General features: G+C 38.6%; 1 protein-coding gene across 1 annotated transcript; it reads right to left on the bottom strand.

Moving 5' to 3' along the window:
* Positions 1-12,634: 12,634 nt before the first annotated feature.
* Positions 12,635-13,604, bottom strand: LOC149158102 (uncharacterized). Its single transcript, XM_089437705.1, has 3 exons — positions 13,275-13,604; positions 13,089-13,181; positions 12,635-12,916 (listed from the first exon to the last, which is right to left on the bottom strand). The coding sequence occupies exons 1-3, from the start codon at positions 13,401-13,403 to the stop codon at positions 12,773-12,775; spliced, it is 366 nt and encodes a 121-aa protein (XP_089293831.1). The 5' UTR covers positions 13,404-13,604; the 3' UTR covers positions 12,635-12,772.
* Positions 13,605-14,230: the final 626 nt, after the last annotated feature.

Here is a 14,230-nt window from a genome sequence, read left to right as displayed (position 1 = left end):
AGTTGAGGACAAGATGGTTGGGACCATATACAATGGAAACATGCAATGACAATGGTTTAGTCCTTATTCAGACCATTGATGAAGAAGCCATCCCCATGCTCGTCAATAGGCATAGATTGAAGATCTACAGGAAGCCCCTTTCCAAGCAGGAGTTCATTGAGACTCTTGGTAAATTAGTATTGGTAGTGGAGCAGGTCCCTGTCTCCACTCCACCTACACCATGAGCAAAAAAAAAACACACACACACACACAAAAACACAAAAAAGAAAGAATAAAAGAATAAAAGATCCCTGGGTGAAAACCTCTTGGAGGCGCCCAGGGCAGACAGTGAGGGTGAAAACCTCTTGGAGGTGCCCCAGCTGTCTCAGACTAAAAAAAAAAGAGGAAAAAAGAAAAAATAAACCTAATTTATTTTGAATAAATTGCAGGTTGCAGGAAGGTCATTGCAGGTTTTAGGAGGATCGCACAAGACAAAGACAAAGGACATGACCAGGCTGCATGCATCCCTCACAATCCATTCCTCCATCACCGTTACCCTTTCCCAAGATTTGGTCTCATTTGGTCTGAAATTTCACATCCTACAGGAAACTCTGTGTCTTCTACAAGAGGATCCTGTAGAAACTACAGAAAAGCCAAAATCAATCTCAAGAGAGGACCCGAAGGTTGGAAATATGTCTATGAGGCCTGTGAACCTCCCTACCACCATCCATCACCCTATGTCGCCACTCCATCTCTGTACACCTTCATTGCACTCGTTTTTATGTCCCTGCACAGTCAAACACAGAAATTTTGTTTCCTTCATGGTGTAAACAAAAAAATTAATGACAAGTCAAAGCAACAGCCTTTTCACTCACCCTACTTGATACCTTCCATCTGTGATTCCTTGTCAGCCGAGACCTTCTTCAGCAGTTGTAGCCCTACTCAGATATTAGCTTGAATTTTAGAAGGAGAAGCAGCTACAGGAAATCCTACAGGATTCCTGTAGCAGCTGATCCCTCTGAAAAGCATACTCCAGAGACAGGGTCAGCAAAGTAGGGCATATGAAACATGCAAGGAGCTCTGTTTGAACATGAGAACATCAACAAAAGCCCGAGGCCGAGCATGCAGAGCGCAAGCAGCAACAACAATGAAGAAATGGGTTCCAAAATCCGAAATATGCATAACACGGCCGCGACTGAGCAGGTAAGTGCCTAAACCTATTCCTCAATTACATGAATCATATTTCAAGGCTGCATGACTATGGGAATGGTTCCGATTGAATGGAATCAGTGGCCAGTTAACTGGCCACCCTCGTTTAGTTACACATCCTCGTGGAATTCAAACAAACCCCGTCAAATTCAAAACCGTCGATCAGATATGCAACCAGCACGTGTGGTATGTCCATTCAGGAAAAACATTCGGGACTGGTAGTGGTGGCGGTGGATAACGAGAGTAAGGGAGGTGATGGTAGTCAGACGGCATGCAGAAACATTATGACCGTGACGTAGGACCAACGGTCCCCATCCGGCCACCTCATCTCCTCACCACGAATCACGCCAGCAGTTAAAAGATAGCTCAGTTGAGGCCTTCGCCACCCTTTGTTCATTTTGCATTCACGACGTTCTCGACTGGAGTACACACCTACCACTTCTAGAGCAGCTAACCAGTCATCCTCCGCCAATTTTCTACCAGTTTTTTAAAACCCTCCCGCCTATCGGGCTCTACAGGAGCACTGTTTCATTCTACAGGAGCCGGGAGATTTCTATAGGAAGGTTTCTACAGGAAAGGCAGAGAACAACTCTGCAGAAGGAAAACCCGGGATTTTCGTCGAAATTCAAGCTCAAAACGAGGTAGGCTCGAGAAAACCTCTCTGCATATGACTTGTTTGAGTAAGGTGGTGAATTAAACACGACATTAGATTGAAAAAAAGAGAGTGAAAGTCTGCCTGCACATTGAAAAAGTGAAAGTCTGCTTGCATATTTTCCCTGAGTCTACACAGTTTCTGTTTTCTTCTCTGAAATCTGCCTCCTCCTTTTTCAAATTCTCCTGTAAGGAAGATACATGCAACAGTAGAGGCCAACCTGTGTGTGTGAAAAGAAAAAACGAATTTGCATATCTATCTACTTGCTAAAAAAAGAACCTGTGTCCTTATCCTCTGTTCTATAGAAAAAAAAAAAAAAAATCTTTTCAAAAACAGAAAGCCAAATTCAGGATAACAGCAGTTTAAAAATAGGGGAATTATTGCAATTTGATGTTGTAAGGAGAAGCACACAGGGAATTCCTTCTTTGATCTCAAAAAAAGACAGAATTCAGCTATCCTCTGTTTCAGTGTTGATTTTTTTTCCACCTGAGCATTTTCTTTTCTGGTTAAAACACAAAAAGAAGCACTCAACACCATGCTAGGAGGATTCATGAGAAAAGAACCTTTAAACTCTAGCAAATTGTATGAGCACCCTGAGGTGGTGGCCCTCTTCACTAGGGAAAACTGGATATCCTTCTTTGACAGAATTCAAGGTTATGATGAGGAGGTGACTGAAGAGTTTTTGATGTCCCTAAGACCACATTCGAAGACACATGCCACAGTTAGTTTTAGGGGTTTGACCCTAGAGCTTACACCTGATTTCATCAGTAGAATCACCAGTCTCCCACTGGGGCTCCCTTGGAGCAAAGAGGAGAAATCATTGGGACAAGTTGCTAAGAAGACATTTTTTCTGCCTGAGGAGCATCCTGTAGAAGATAAAAACGGGGTCAGAAGGACAAGCTTGCCTCCTCTCTGGAGTGAAGTCAGTTACCAAATAATGAAGTATATCACATGTGAAGGGAGGTTCAACATCATTTATGGTTATCATTTCAGGTTGTTACATGAATTGAGGTATGGGATGGACTTGCCTCCAGCTAGAAAACTGAGCATCCCATATTTCCTCCTTCAGTCTTTAATTGAATGTGGTACAAAGCTAAATGCAGGGGTCCCAGATTAGTTGGCCCACCATGGGCTCATCAAACTGTTGGTGGAAGATGCCTTACACACCTATACTATCCCCATAGCTTGGGAAATTTTCATAAATATGTCCAGGGATGATGACATCAGAACTTTGACTGAGGACATTAGCCCATCCAACATTGATGAGGAAGAGAAAACTGAAGAAATTGAGAAGAACAATGATGAGGGAGCACAAGACATTCAAGCAGAGGGAAAAACAGAGGAGAAACAAGAGGAAAAAGAGGAATTTGACGAGACTGCTGAGCCTAAGGTAGAAAAGGAGACAACATCAAAAACAGAGAAGGGAAAGAGGACAAAGGTTGGGAAGAAAAAGGCCAAGAAAGCCCAAAAGAAGACTGCCATAGCTAAGGCAGGGGCCCAACAAGAAAAAGAAAAGACACACCCTGAGATACCAGTGACACAAGCAGAAACAGTGGGCATAGAAAGGGATACAGGAAGTGAAGGAAAAGAACAGCAGAAAGAAACATCCCATGAAATGTTGGCAAGGGAAGCAGCAGCTGTGCTTGCTGCATTAAGCACAGCTACAAAACAAAAAGGAAAAAGAAAAAGGCAAACCTCCATGTCTTTTAAAGCCAGAACAAGCACAAGGATCAAAGTGGGCAAACCTCAGCCACCATAAAAAAAACCAATTGTCATTGAGGACACACCCACTAAAAAGAAGGAAGAGTCTCCTTCCAAGATATCTATCACCTATGAAGTAGTTCTACAGGAAGCTAAAACATCTCTACAGGAAACTCTAGCCAAGTTAAAAGAAACTAAGAAATTGGAGGAGAAGGCAGCCAAACAGTGACAGGGGGAGAGCAAGGCCAAAGAAATACTTGAACCAACCCCTCAGCCTAATTTGGGCTCCTTTTACAATATACTACAGGGTGGGAAAATCATCCCATAGAAATTGTTGTACCTTTATTCTTCGAATTAGAAAAATAGAGGGTCAGAACCCACACATGGATGCAAATCACCAAATCTAAAGGAGTTGAGGACATAGTCCACATGGAGGACAAGCTAAAGGAATTAAGAGGGGAGTTGGCCATGGTGAAGGACATATAAAGTAGTAAAAGAGCCCAGCTACAAGAAGAGAATGAACTGCTGAAAAAGCAGTTGCAGCTACAGGAAGTTCATAAGGGAGATAGGTTGTCCCTTTTGGGAGGGTAGCAGTAGCAAGAAAGTCCTCTAACAGACAAGGAAACAACTAAGAAACTACAGGAAGAGGGAGAGCCACAAGTTGATGTTGAGATGCTAACAAAACTGCTGCAAGAAAAGGAGTCTCAAGTAGCAGAAGAAGTGCAGGTTTTAAAACAGCAGTTACAAGAAAAAGAAGCCCAAATGGCCTGCATGGCCAGTTGGGCAATAGAAGCCTTGCAATGTAGGCAACTTGTTAAATCCTATGCATTATATCTTAAAGACCAATGGCTGCAATTTCAAATTAAAACATTGGTCCAAAGGGGCACCATCCAGTTCCAGAATTACAATCAGTTTATGCATTTGTGTGACAGTAGCTCAGCTGAAGATAAGGCCAAGATAGCAGAATTCTATTTACACAACTTGGCACTTCCTAACATGAATCTATGGGACCCAAACATTGCATTAGGTGACCTACAACTCATGGCCATGGCTTCTTGGTTAAGCCATGAGGAAAAGAGTGTAGTAGAGATTTAGAAGATTATGGCCAAGGAGCTAAGTGAGCCACTCATGATAAGGGCAGAACCAGAAGATCCCTTAACTCTCATATATGCCAATTGGCACCTTGCAGACAACCCTCACATTGCACCTGACTATGTTGAAAGGCAAGCACATGCCATTGCTCACTTTGAAGATATGGAAAGACTGTTTGGTGATAACTGCCTTCATGCTTGCATAAGAAGATGGAATACATTGTCCCATAGTCTGAAAATAAGAGAGTATCACTCCCCAACCAGAATGAGAGAGGCTATGAGAAGAGTACCCCTATACAAACAATCAATGCAGAACTTGAAAGCCAACTAGATTGGCCTTAAGTTCAACCCTCCACTACTGCTAGGGCTGTTAGAAGGGGTTAAGGAAGAAGAGGAACAAAGACAATGGGAGGAAGTGGACAGAAAGGCAGGTTTTCATGATAGAGAAGAGGATATCACCTCAGAAGCCTGGGATGTCAGAGAGGCAGTCAAAGCAGTCAAAGATGATGAACTGGATTAGTTGCTCAGAGGATGAGCAACACATTTAGCGGGGGGGTGATGATGAGCCCCGGAAATGGGTAACTATATAGGCTCATTTTGCTTATTAATCTCATTTAATCCACCATTCTCCATAGTTTTATGCATGCTTTTGAATATATTTATGTTAATTGAGTGAATGGGAATAGTCACTTTACCACAAAGTCTAATACGTGCTTATTGTAGATTTTTGGACATTTTTTGACCAAGATCAGGCATTTATGAGCAGATTGGCAGCCAAATTCGAAGAAACAAGGTTGAGGATTTATAGGAGGGGTGTCTCCTGCACTAAATGACCCCTTCCTCGAGTTCTCCACCAACAGCTCAGAGTTCAACAGCCCACCAAAGATGATTTCAAGGGGCAGCCGAGCAGGTCTAGTGAAGTGGTTGTTATCTGCAGTTTTGGGCAGCCAAGCTCCTAAAGTTAAGGAGGACTGTTGGGAGTCCTCATTTGCATAAATAGGAAGGCTTCAAGCCTTAGTAGTTTAGCCATTTGATAGTCTATTTTCACACTTTAGTGCAGTCTTGTAATTAGCTCATTTTCGAGCTTCTTCTTGCAGACAGTTTTGTGATGTAACTATTATTTTTTTATCAATGAAGATGAATCTAGCTTTGAAACAGCACTTATCTTTCCTAGGGGGCTGTAGCTCTTGGGGTTGGGCCCAACCTAAGTGCCCAGTACCTCCTTTGTGTACTTCTATGTGTTTTTATTGCATTCATAGAATAATTTATGTTATTTAGGTTAAATCTTGCTTTGTTACTTAGGTTGTTTTTTATGATTAAGATAGTTGTTCTTGCTTTAGGTTGATTTGATAGTTTGATAATAGAAAAGATCCAAAAAAAGGCTACCAAGCAGGCCTTGATCTCCTTTCTCCCTCCTTGGGACCATGAATTGAGACCAAGGCACTCTTGCTGCCATAAAAACACAGTTTTTGCCTTCCAATGCAATTGCTAGTGTTAGATTTTGAGTTGGAAAAGTTGATATCAGTTGTGTTTTCATGCTTAGATCTGTTCTTGCTCAGTTTCCATAGATTTCTTGCATAACTTCTTGTCTATAAAGTTCTATTCATCACTTTTCTGGTTTTTAGGTCAAAATTAGGTCAAAATAGGTAAAACTCTGTTTTCTTAGTGTTTTCTTGGGTCAGTTTTGAAAAGAAGTGTGAAGAACACCTGTAAGACACTCCAGCCTATCCTTCCTCCATCATACAACCTGCTCTAGCCTCTCTCTCAAAATTTCCTTCACCCATTCGCCATACTTTCCCAAACTGCCCTAATTTCTACATTTTTTTGCAACAATGCTTCCTTCACCTTTGAACAAATCCAACCATCTTCATCACTCTTGAGCTTCATTTACCAGGTCCTAGACCCCTTAACATCTCTATCCATCCTTCATTTCCACTTTCCCACCATTTTTCCACCTCCAACCCTCTAAAAACCACTTTCGTCCACTTCATGTAAAACTTCTTGTAGAATTTCCCGTAGATCCCCTGTAGCCTCCTGTAGAAGTTCATGCGAGCGATGTTTTGAAATCTGAGCACAGTGGAAACCTCTAGAAGGGTGCTAAGGACTCCTTAGGTCCTCTCCACACCTTCCCAACTTCCTGCAAACGCCCACTCCATTTCCTTTCGCCTCTAAACCTCTGCACAATCACAAATAGTTAAAACACAAGCATAATAATTCTACATAAAATTGCTCAAAAGTACAAAAAGATGAATTTTCCATATTTTTCTTTAGAATTAGCTTAAACACATGCATTTTACCTTTTCAATAGTCAATGGAATCCATTTCAGTAGTTTACATCTATTTTCTTGCACAAGTAGGGTTAGTCAGTAAAACTAGGGTTTGATAGGGTTTGCGTTTCCTTTCAGCTTTCATCTTCTTTCTGCAAATAGATTAGCCTCTTTTGAGTTAGATTTCTTCCATCACAGTTAAAATCTTCTTCTGAGAACTCATAGAAGTTGGCTTAAGCCCCTAGCGAACTTGTGCCAGTTGATCAAGTGACAGCCTGCAGTAAGAGCTAGTACTTGTGCATATAGCAGCGTCGCTTCCAAGTTTGTTACGAACTACTAGGTTGATAAAAGTAAAGTAGGGAGTCCTAGGAGTTGTAGCATCATTTCTGCAATACTGGAGCTCACCATCCACATGCAACCATCACTTGAAACTCTGGTGTTGGATATAGGAAGCAATTCAATTCCTTGGCTATCTTACAATGAATAAAATTATGGGTACTTCCGGAATCAATCAACACTATTAAATTTTTATTCTTGATATGCCCTTCTATCTTAATAGTTTAAGGAGTGGTAGTTCCAGTCAATGCATTACAAGATATGGTCAGATTCATTTCTTCTTTCTCTAAGGTTTGTTCCTGGTGTATATCCTCTTATTTTGACGTTTCTTGTTCCTTTTCTTCCTCCTCTTCACAATCTATGTAAAATAATTTCTTCTCAGCACACTTATGACCTTTGGTGTATTTGCTATCACAACTGTAACAAAGCCCTTTTGCTCTTTTTTCTTCCAATTGTTGTGGTGTCAACCTTGTACATTGTGGAAGGCTAGGAGCAACAACACTTCCATCTTTATAATTGTGGGTGGTAGGCTTCCTTGTTGCCATAATTTTTCTTTCCATTTTTCTTGCCAGCCTGAATGCCTTCTCCAATGAATCAGGTTCCCAAAGGCGAACCTCATGTTGGATGTTATCCTTTAAAGTCCCTATGAACACATCAATCCTATGTTCCTCTGGAATATCTTTTACCCTTATATTCAATTTTTGGAAGTCCTCAATGTGCTCCATCATTGAACCCTTTTGTTTGAGATTTTTCAATTAGCTAAAAAACGTGTTGCTTTTTGTATCCTCATAATGTGCTATCATTTTGACATAAGAAAAACTGCCTAAAGGCAATTTCCTTGATTCTCATAATCACCTTACGTGAACCTGTGGGTTATGGCCTACTTATACAAATCGGAAGCGTTTACATTGGTGGGTTTTAACAAAAACTCGACCAATCACCAAACAACGGAATACAATGAAACCCACCAATGAACGTCGATCCCACTCCGAAAGTACAAGACCGGACCCCAAATAAAATAAACCCGGTCCATAAACTTCTCGGTTCCACCTTGAGATTAACGCCTGATCACTTTATGACCCAATATCCGTTGGATATACGAGGTCATTAAATCCTATGGCTTGCAGTTCTTCAACTAGCACACGGGTTAAAAACAGGCCTAACCCCCGCCATTGATTGGGACCTAAAAGTTTGACATTGAGATCGATGGCTAGCAGTGAGCGTGGGACTTCAACCACGATCAAGAATTTCCGACTCTCCTATCCCCGCGACCTATTCCTCCACCATTCTTCTTCTGCCATTCATATCCGTCGATCTAAATGATTCAACGGCTCCCTCTGCGCTTGTTCTCTTATGATGGAATTCACATTTCCACCCATTAACTTTACCATACTATGTTCACATTCATACAATAGTTAACTTGTTAACATTGGATCGCCATCGATCCTTATAGTGATCGATGGTCGATCAATGAACCAATAACACGGGAATTAACTTAATAACACATAAACACCCAGACATACGAATTCCACATAACACACAATTTAGATTATACACAGTATAATTACAGTCTAAAGCATTTCAGCCTTAGTCACAAATTCTCCTCTCCACTACATTGAATCCACACTCTATTTACACAAACGTTTCCTGCCCCTCTATCACTCTCTCACACACATAGACTCTTTATAGAGAAAATTACAAAGTCGTGGATCATATCAAATCCATGATTTCCTCTCACAAATTACCTAAATCTCTCAACACACATACATGGTAGATAATTACATTAAATTAATTATTCTCGAGACTTATCAATTCCTTCAAATTAGCCCGTTTTTAATAGAAAATTGCTCCTGGTTTACATGATTGTCCACGTCTCCTCCTCCATAGCTCTGACTTTGACTTTTGATTAAGGGTGGTCAGATGCTCCTGCATCAGACTCCTGAGGCACAAAAATTTATGACCTCTTGGTCATATGCTTTTCCTTAATCCCATAGCAATTCTACCCACTTCCTCGGTGGAACTACCTTCATGATCTTTCTATGAGCTGCAACAAAACCTCTGCAGTAACATTCTTCTCTGCTACATGATACCTCACCAAGCTTCTCTCCTTGAGCTTAGTCTTTCGGCATCTCTCTGGTTCTCTCTTCTGTGGAACCATATGAGCATTTCATGCTCTAGGTTGCTGCAAGTTTTCTCACTTTCTGTTGTCGCTATCGATAGTATCAAGATCATAAACTCTCCAATCTTCAACATAAATGTACCTCCTCCTTTTGCATGCAAAATATTCTTTTTCGCAAGAAACCTTTCCCTGCTCTGATACCACTTTGACGCAGGAAAAACTGCCTAAAGGCAATTTCCCTGATTCTCATAATCACCTTACGTGAACCTGTGGGTTATGGCCCACCTATACAAATTGGAAGCATTTACATTGGTGGGTTTTAACAAAAACCCGACCAATCACCAAACAACGGAATACAATGAAACCCGCCAACGAACGCCGGTCCCACTCCAAACGCACAAGACCGGACCCCAAATAAAATAAACCCGCATCCATAAACTTCTTGGTTCCGCCTTGAGATTAATGTCCGATCACTTTATGACCCGATATCTGTTGGATATACGAGGTCATTAAATCCTATGGCTTGCGGTTCTTCAACTAGCACACAGGCTAAAAACAAGCCTAACCCCCGCCGTTGACTGGGACCTAAAATTTTGACATTGAGATCGACGACTAGGAGTGAGCGCGGGACTTCGGCCATGATTAGAATTTTCGACTCTCCTATCCCCGCGGTTTATTCCTCCGCCATTCTTCTTCCACCATCCATATCTGTCAATCTAAACGATCTGACGGCTCCCTCTGCTCTTGTTCGGTTATGATGGAATTCACATTTCCACCCATTAACTCTGCCATACTCTATTCACATTCATACAACAATTAACTTGTTAACATTGGATCGCCATCGATCCTTACAGTGATCAATGGTCGATCAATGAACCAATAACACAGGAATTAACTCAATAACACATAAACACACAGACATATGAATTCCACATAACACACAATTTATATTATACATAGTATAATTACAATCTAAGGCATTTTAGCCTTAGTCATAAATTCTCCTCTCGACTACATTGAATCCACACTTTGTTTACACAAATGTTTCCTGCCCCTCTATCACTCTCTCACACACACAGACTCTTTATAGAGAAAATTACAAAGTCGTGGATCATCTCAGATCCACGATTTCCTCTCACAAATCACCTAAATCTCTCAACACACATACATGGTAGATAATTACATTAAATTAAGTCTTCTCGAGACTTATCAATTCCTTCAAATTAGCTCGTTTTTAACAGAAAATTGCTCCCAGTTTACATGATTGTCCATGTCTCCTCCTCCATAGCTCTGACTTTGACTTTTGATTAAGGGTGGTCGGATGCTCCTGCATCACATTTCATCGGTAAATGCCCAAGTGACAATTTTTTTACGCACTACAACAAAACCAGCGATTTGAGCCAGACTTTAGTGCATTTTTTTTGTAATTGTGATGAGCAACCTGGCGCTAAATCTGGCTCTATTGTACAATTTTTAAAGCGTCCTTTTTTGCACCTGATTTTGCATCCTTTTTCACGCTAGATTTTGCATCATTTTTTACATCAAACTATGCATCATTTTTTGCGTCAAATTTTGAACCAAGATTTGCATCTTATTTTATGATAGGTTTTGCTTCTAGTTTTGTGTTATTTTTTGCATCTATTTTTCATTCTCTTTTGCTTCCTATTTTGTGTCATTCTTTGCTTCCATTTTTGCACCATCATTTGCATCAAGTTTACACTGTATTTTGAATCCAATTTAACGTCTTTTTATGCATCCATTTTGTGTCAGTTTTTGCATCTAGTCTTACGCCAGGTTTCGTATCTAGTCTTACACTAGTTTTTGCTTCTATTTTTGCACCAGCTTTGGTGCCTATCTTTGCACCATGTGTTGAATTTGATTTAGCACCAAATTTTGCATCCATTTTTGTGCCCATTTTTGCATCTTTTTTTGGACCATTTTTTACATCCACATTTACGTTTGATTTGTCTCCATTTTTCCCATCTCATTTTGCACCATATTTTGCGTCATTTGTTTCATCCAATTTTGCATCATTTTTAACACCATCTCTTGCATCTAATGTTACATCATTTTGAGCATCCAAATTTGCATTTATATTTGCATCTTATGTTGAGTCATGTGTTGTGTCCACCTTTGCATCTTATTTTGTGTCTAATGGTACATTCAATTTAGAGCCATTTTTTACGTCTACTTTTGTATTTGTTTTTGCACCAAGTTTTTCATCCAATTTTAAGCTATTTTATGCCCCTTTTTGCACCATTTTTTTGTGTCTACTTGTGTCCAATGTTGCACCATTATTTACACCGACTTTTTCATCCAATTTTGCATTTTTTTGGTGTCTAGTTTTACATCGTTTTCACCATCCAAATTTGCATCTTTTTTTGCCTCATTTTGTGTCCACATTTGCATATAATTTTTTGTCTGAGTTCGAGCCTAAATTTGCATGTGATTAGGAATCATTTTTTACATCCAATATGGCATCCTTGGTTTCACCTTTTTTCAGCCCCATTTTGCATCTTGTTTTATGTCTTTTCTTACATCTTTTTTTTTTCCTTTTTTGCATCCAAGTTTGCATCCCAAATTTACACCATTATTTGCATCATCATTTGGCATATTAATTTGTAACATTTTTTGCTTCTTTTTAACGCTCAACTTTGCATCTTATTTTACATCTAGTTGTTGTCTTTTTTTGCATCTAATTTGGTGCCCATTTATGTGTCCTTGTTTTTGCCCAATTTGATATCCTTTTGTATGCCATGTTTTGTTCCCTTCTTTGTGTCAACTATTGCACAATTTTTCACTTCTAATTTAAAACACTTTGTATGTCAATTGTTTGCATTTTGTATTAATTCCTAGTTTAACATCCAATTTTACTTTCAATTTTGCATCCATGGTTACATCCGCATTTGACTTCTTATATAGAGTATATTTTTCTTTACATATATGACCCCCTTTATAGATTCATAGTGAAATATATGATAGTTTCTAAATATCATTAAAGCAGATATCACAATTCAAAATCATTTGTAAAGAAATTTAAGAGAAATTGACAACATCCATCCAAAAAAATAACAATGTGTCATTAACAATTTTCAAAACATGTATAAAATAGCAACATAATACTAATAAAATCAGTATTATTTTTAATCAAAACAAGTAAAATTCAAATATGATTAACAAATCAAAATATTTCATGAATATCGTTATTCTACGATAAATTAACAACATACATAAATCAAACTCATCGTATGATTACAAAATCAAAATGTCTCATTGATATAGGGTAAATTCACAACATCCATCTAAACATAACAATGTCATTCTACACAATAATTTCTTCATAAAAAACAATGCATGTGCATGCCTAGCTACCACCACCAAGATCATCCTCATGATCATCTTGACCATCCTCATTACTCTAATCCACATCATCACCAACACCGCAACTATCATCATCATCTCCTCCTTCACCACCATCATCCTCATCCTCATCCTCATCATCTCTTGATATATGTTGAACATAATTTGGATCATCGTCTTGGCAATCATTACCTATAGCATTCTGACAAAAAAAATCAATATTACATGTTAGTATTAATTACATAACACAACGCATGTTTTTGTTATATAATGTTAACCATAAAATGAGGTAAGATATAATATCTAATAGTACTAAAAAATAAAATGAAAATATGGTTTAAAAGTATATTGGAAATCCAACTAAGATTGCATACCATAGAGTCCATCCAAACAACAAATTCAACCCATCTCTTTTGCTGCAGCACCTCCTTTTCCAAATGATTTGGAGGTCTTCCATATTTTAGTTCCTATCAATCAGTAAATAGGGAGAAATTAGATAACAATGACTTTCTTCTAGTACAAAATTTATTAAAAAAATATCACATGTTTAATATACTTACAAAGGTTGTTATCAGTGCTTTTAAACCTTTCTGGCTACTACGATGAGTGACTTTTGTCTTGGTTAACCTCGCCTTGGATGCCTTGTCCTTAAACATAAACCAATTCAATTTATTTTCACACAAATGCATGTCTAAGATACTTATAAGTATTAATACATTCTAAATAATGTTTAATGAAAAATTCAATACCTGAATGCTCTCATTGTCGGCTTTTCTTTGTGCATCCAACTTCTCATATGATTTTACAAGTTCTTTCCATACTTTAAAAGGTATGTCAATAGGTCTTTGTTTCAGTCTTTGATCTTGAGGCATTTTTTTAATTTTTCTTGTTTGGTTAAAATTTTGGTTAAAAAAACCGAACAAGTAATTCACATCAATGGCATGGGGACTCTATGGATATGTGTAAAAAAATGGCTATAAAGAAAACATCCAAAAAACATATGAGCTCTCCCTTTGATGGTCACTTGGGGCATATGGCTGGAAAGGAACAACTCCATTTTCGAAAATCAAGGACAATCCTTTCTCAAAGTCCTTCCTAATATATGCTCCAAATGTCTTAAAATGAAAAACAAAATTCAAACGTCATCCTTAAACATCTCCCTTAAATATAACGTTGGACCATAAATTCTTCACTTTTATTGTTATCGGCTCTGGAATGATTTTTCTATATGCAATTATATAATGAAATATGTGTGCACTAATGAAAAAACATTGAGTTTCATTTTTCATAATCACAAACAATGAAAAAAGAATCACACGTAACTAGCATCATTTTGGAAATTTTATATTTATTAAAAATCTTTAACATGTTTTCCTCCCATATCTCATAAAAAGGTGTGAAATTTTTTATATACTCTCCAATAAGCCTAAGGATCACATACCTTTTAAAACTTTGCATTACCATTATATGTTTCTCCTTGAAGATATATAATATGTTTCTTCTTTAACATATATAT

Source organism: Pinus tabuliformis, chromosome 5_2 (genome assembly GCF_031772625.1).
Source record: "Pinus tabuliformis cultivar Carrire ecotype Pingquan chromosome 5_2, CPIR1, whole genome shotgun sequence".
NCBI lineage: Eukaryota > Viridiplantae > Streptophyta > Pinopsida > Pinales > Pinaceae > Pinus > Pinus tabuliformis.
Note: the sequence above shows the minus strand (reverse complement) of the source record. Positions and strands in the feature narration are given on the sequence as shown.

Coding starts and splice junctions, on each gene's coding strand:
- LOC149158102 (XM_089437705.1), bottom strand. CDS start 13,403: ATGCATTTGTGTGAAAATAAATTGAATTGGTTTATGTTTAAGGACAAG. Junction 13,182..13,274: donor AAGCACTGATAACAACCTTT/GTAAGTATATTA, acceptor ACTGATTGATAG/GAACTAAAATATGGAAGACC. Junction 12,917..13,088: donor TTGTTTGGATGGACTCTATG/GTATGCAATCTT, acceptor TTTTTTTGTCAG/AATGCTATAGGTAATGATTG.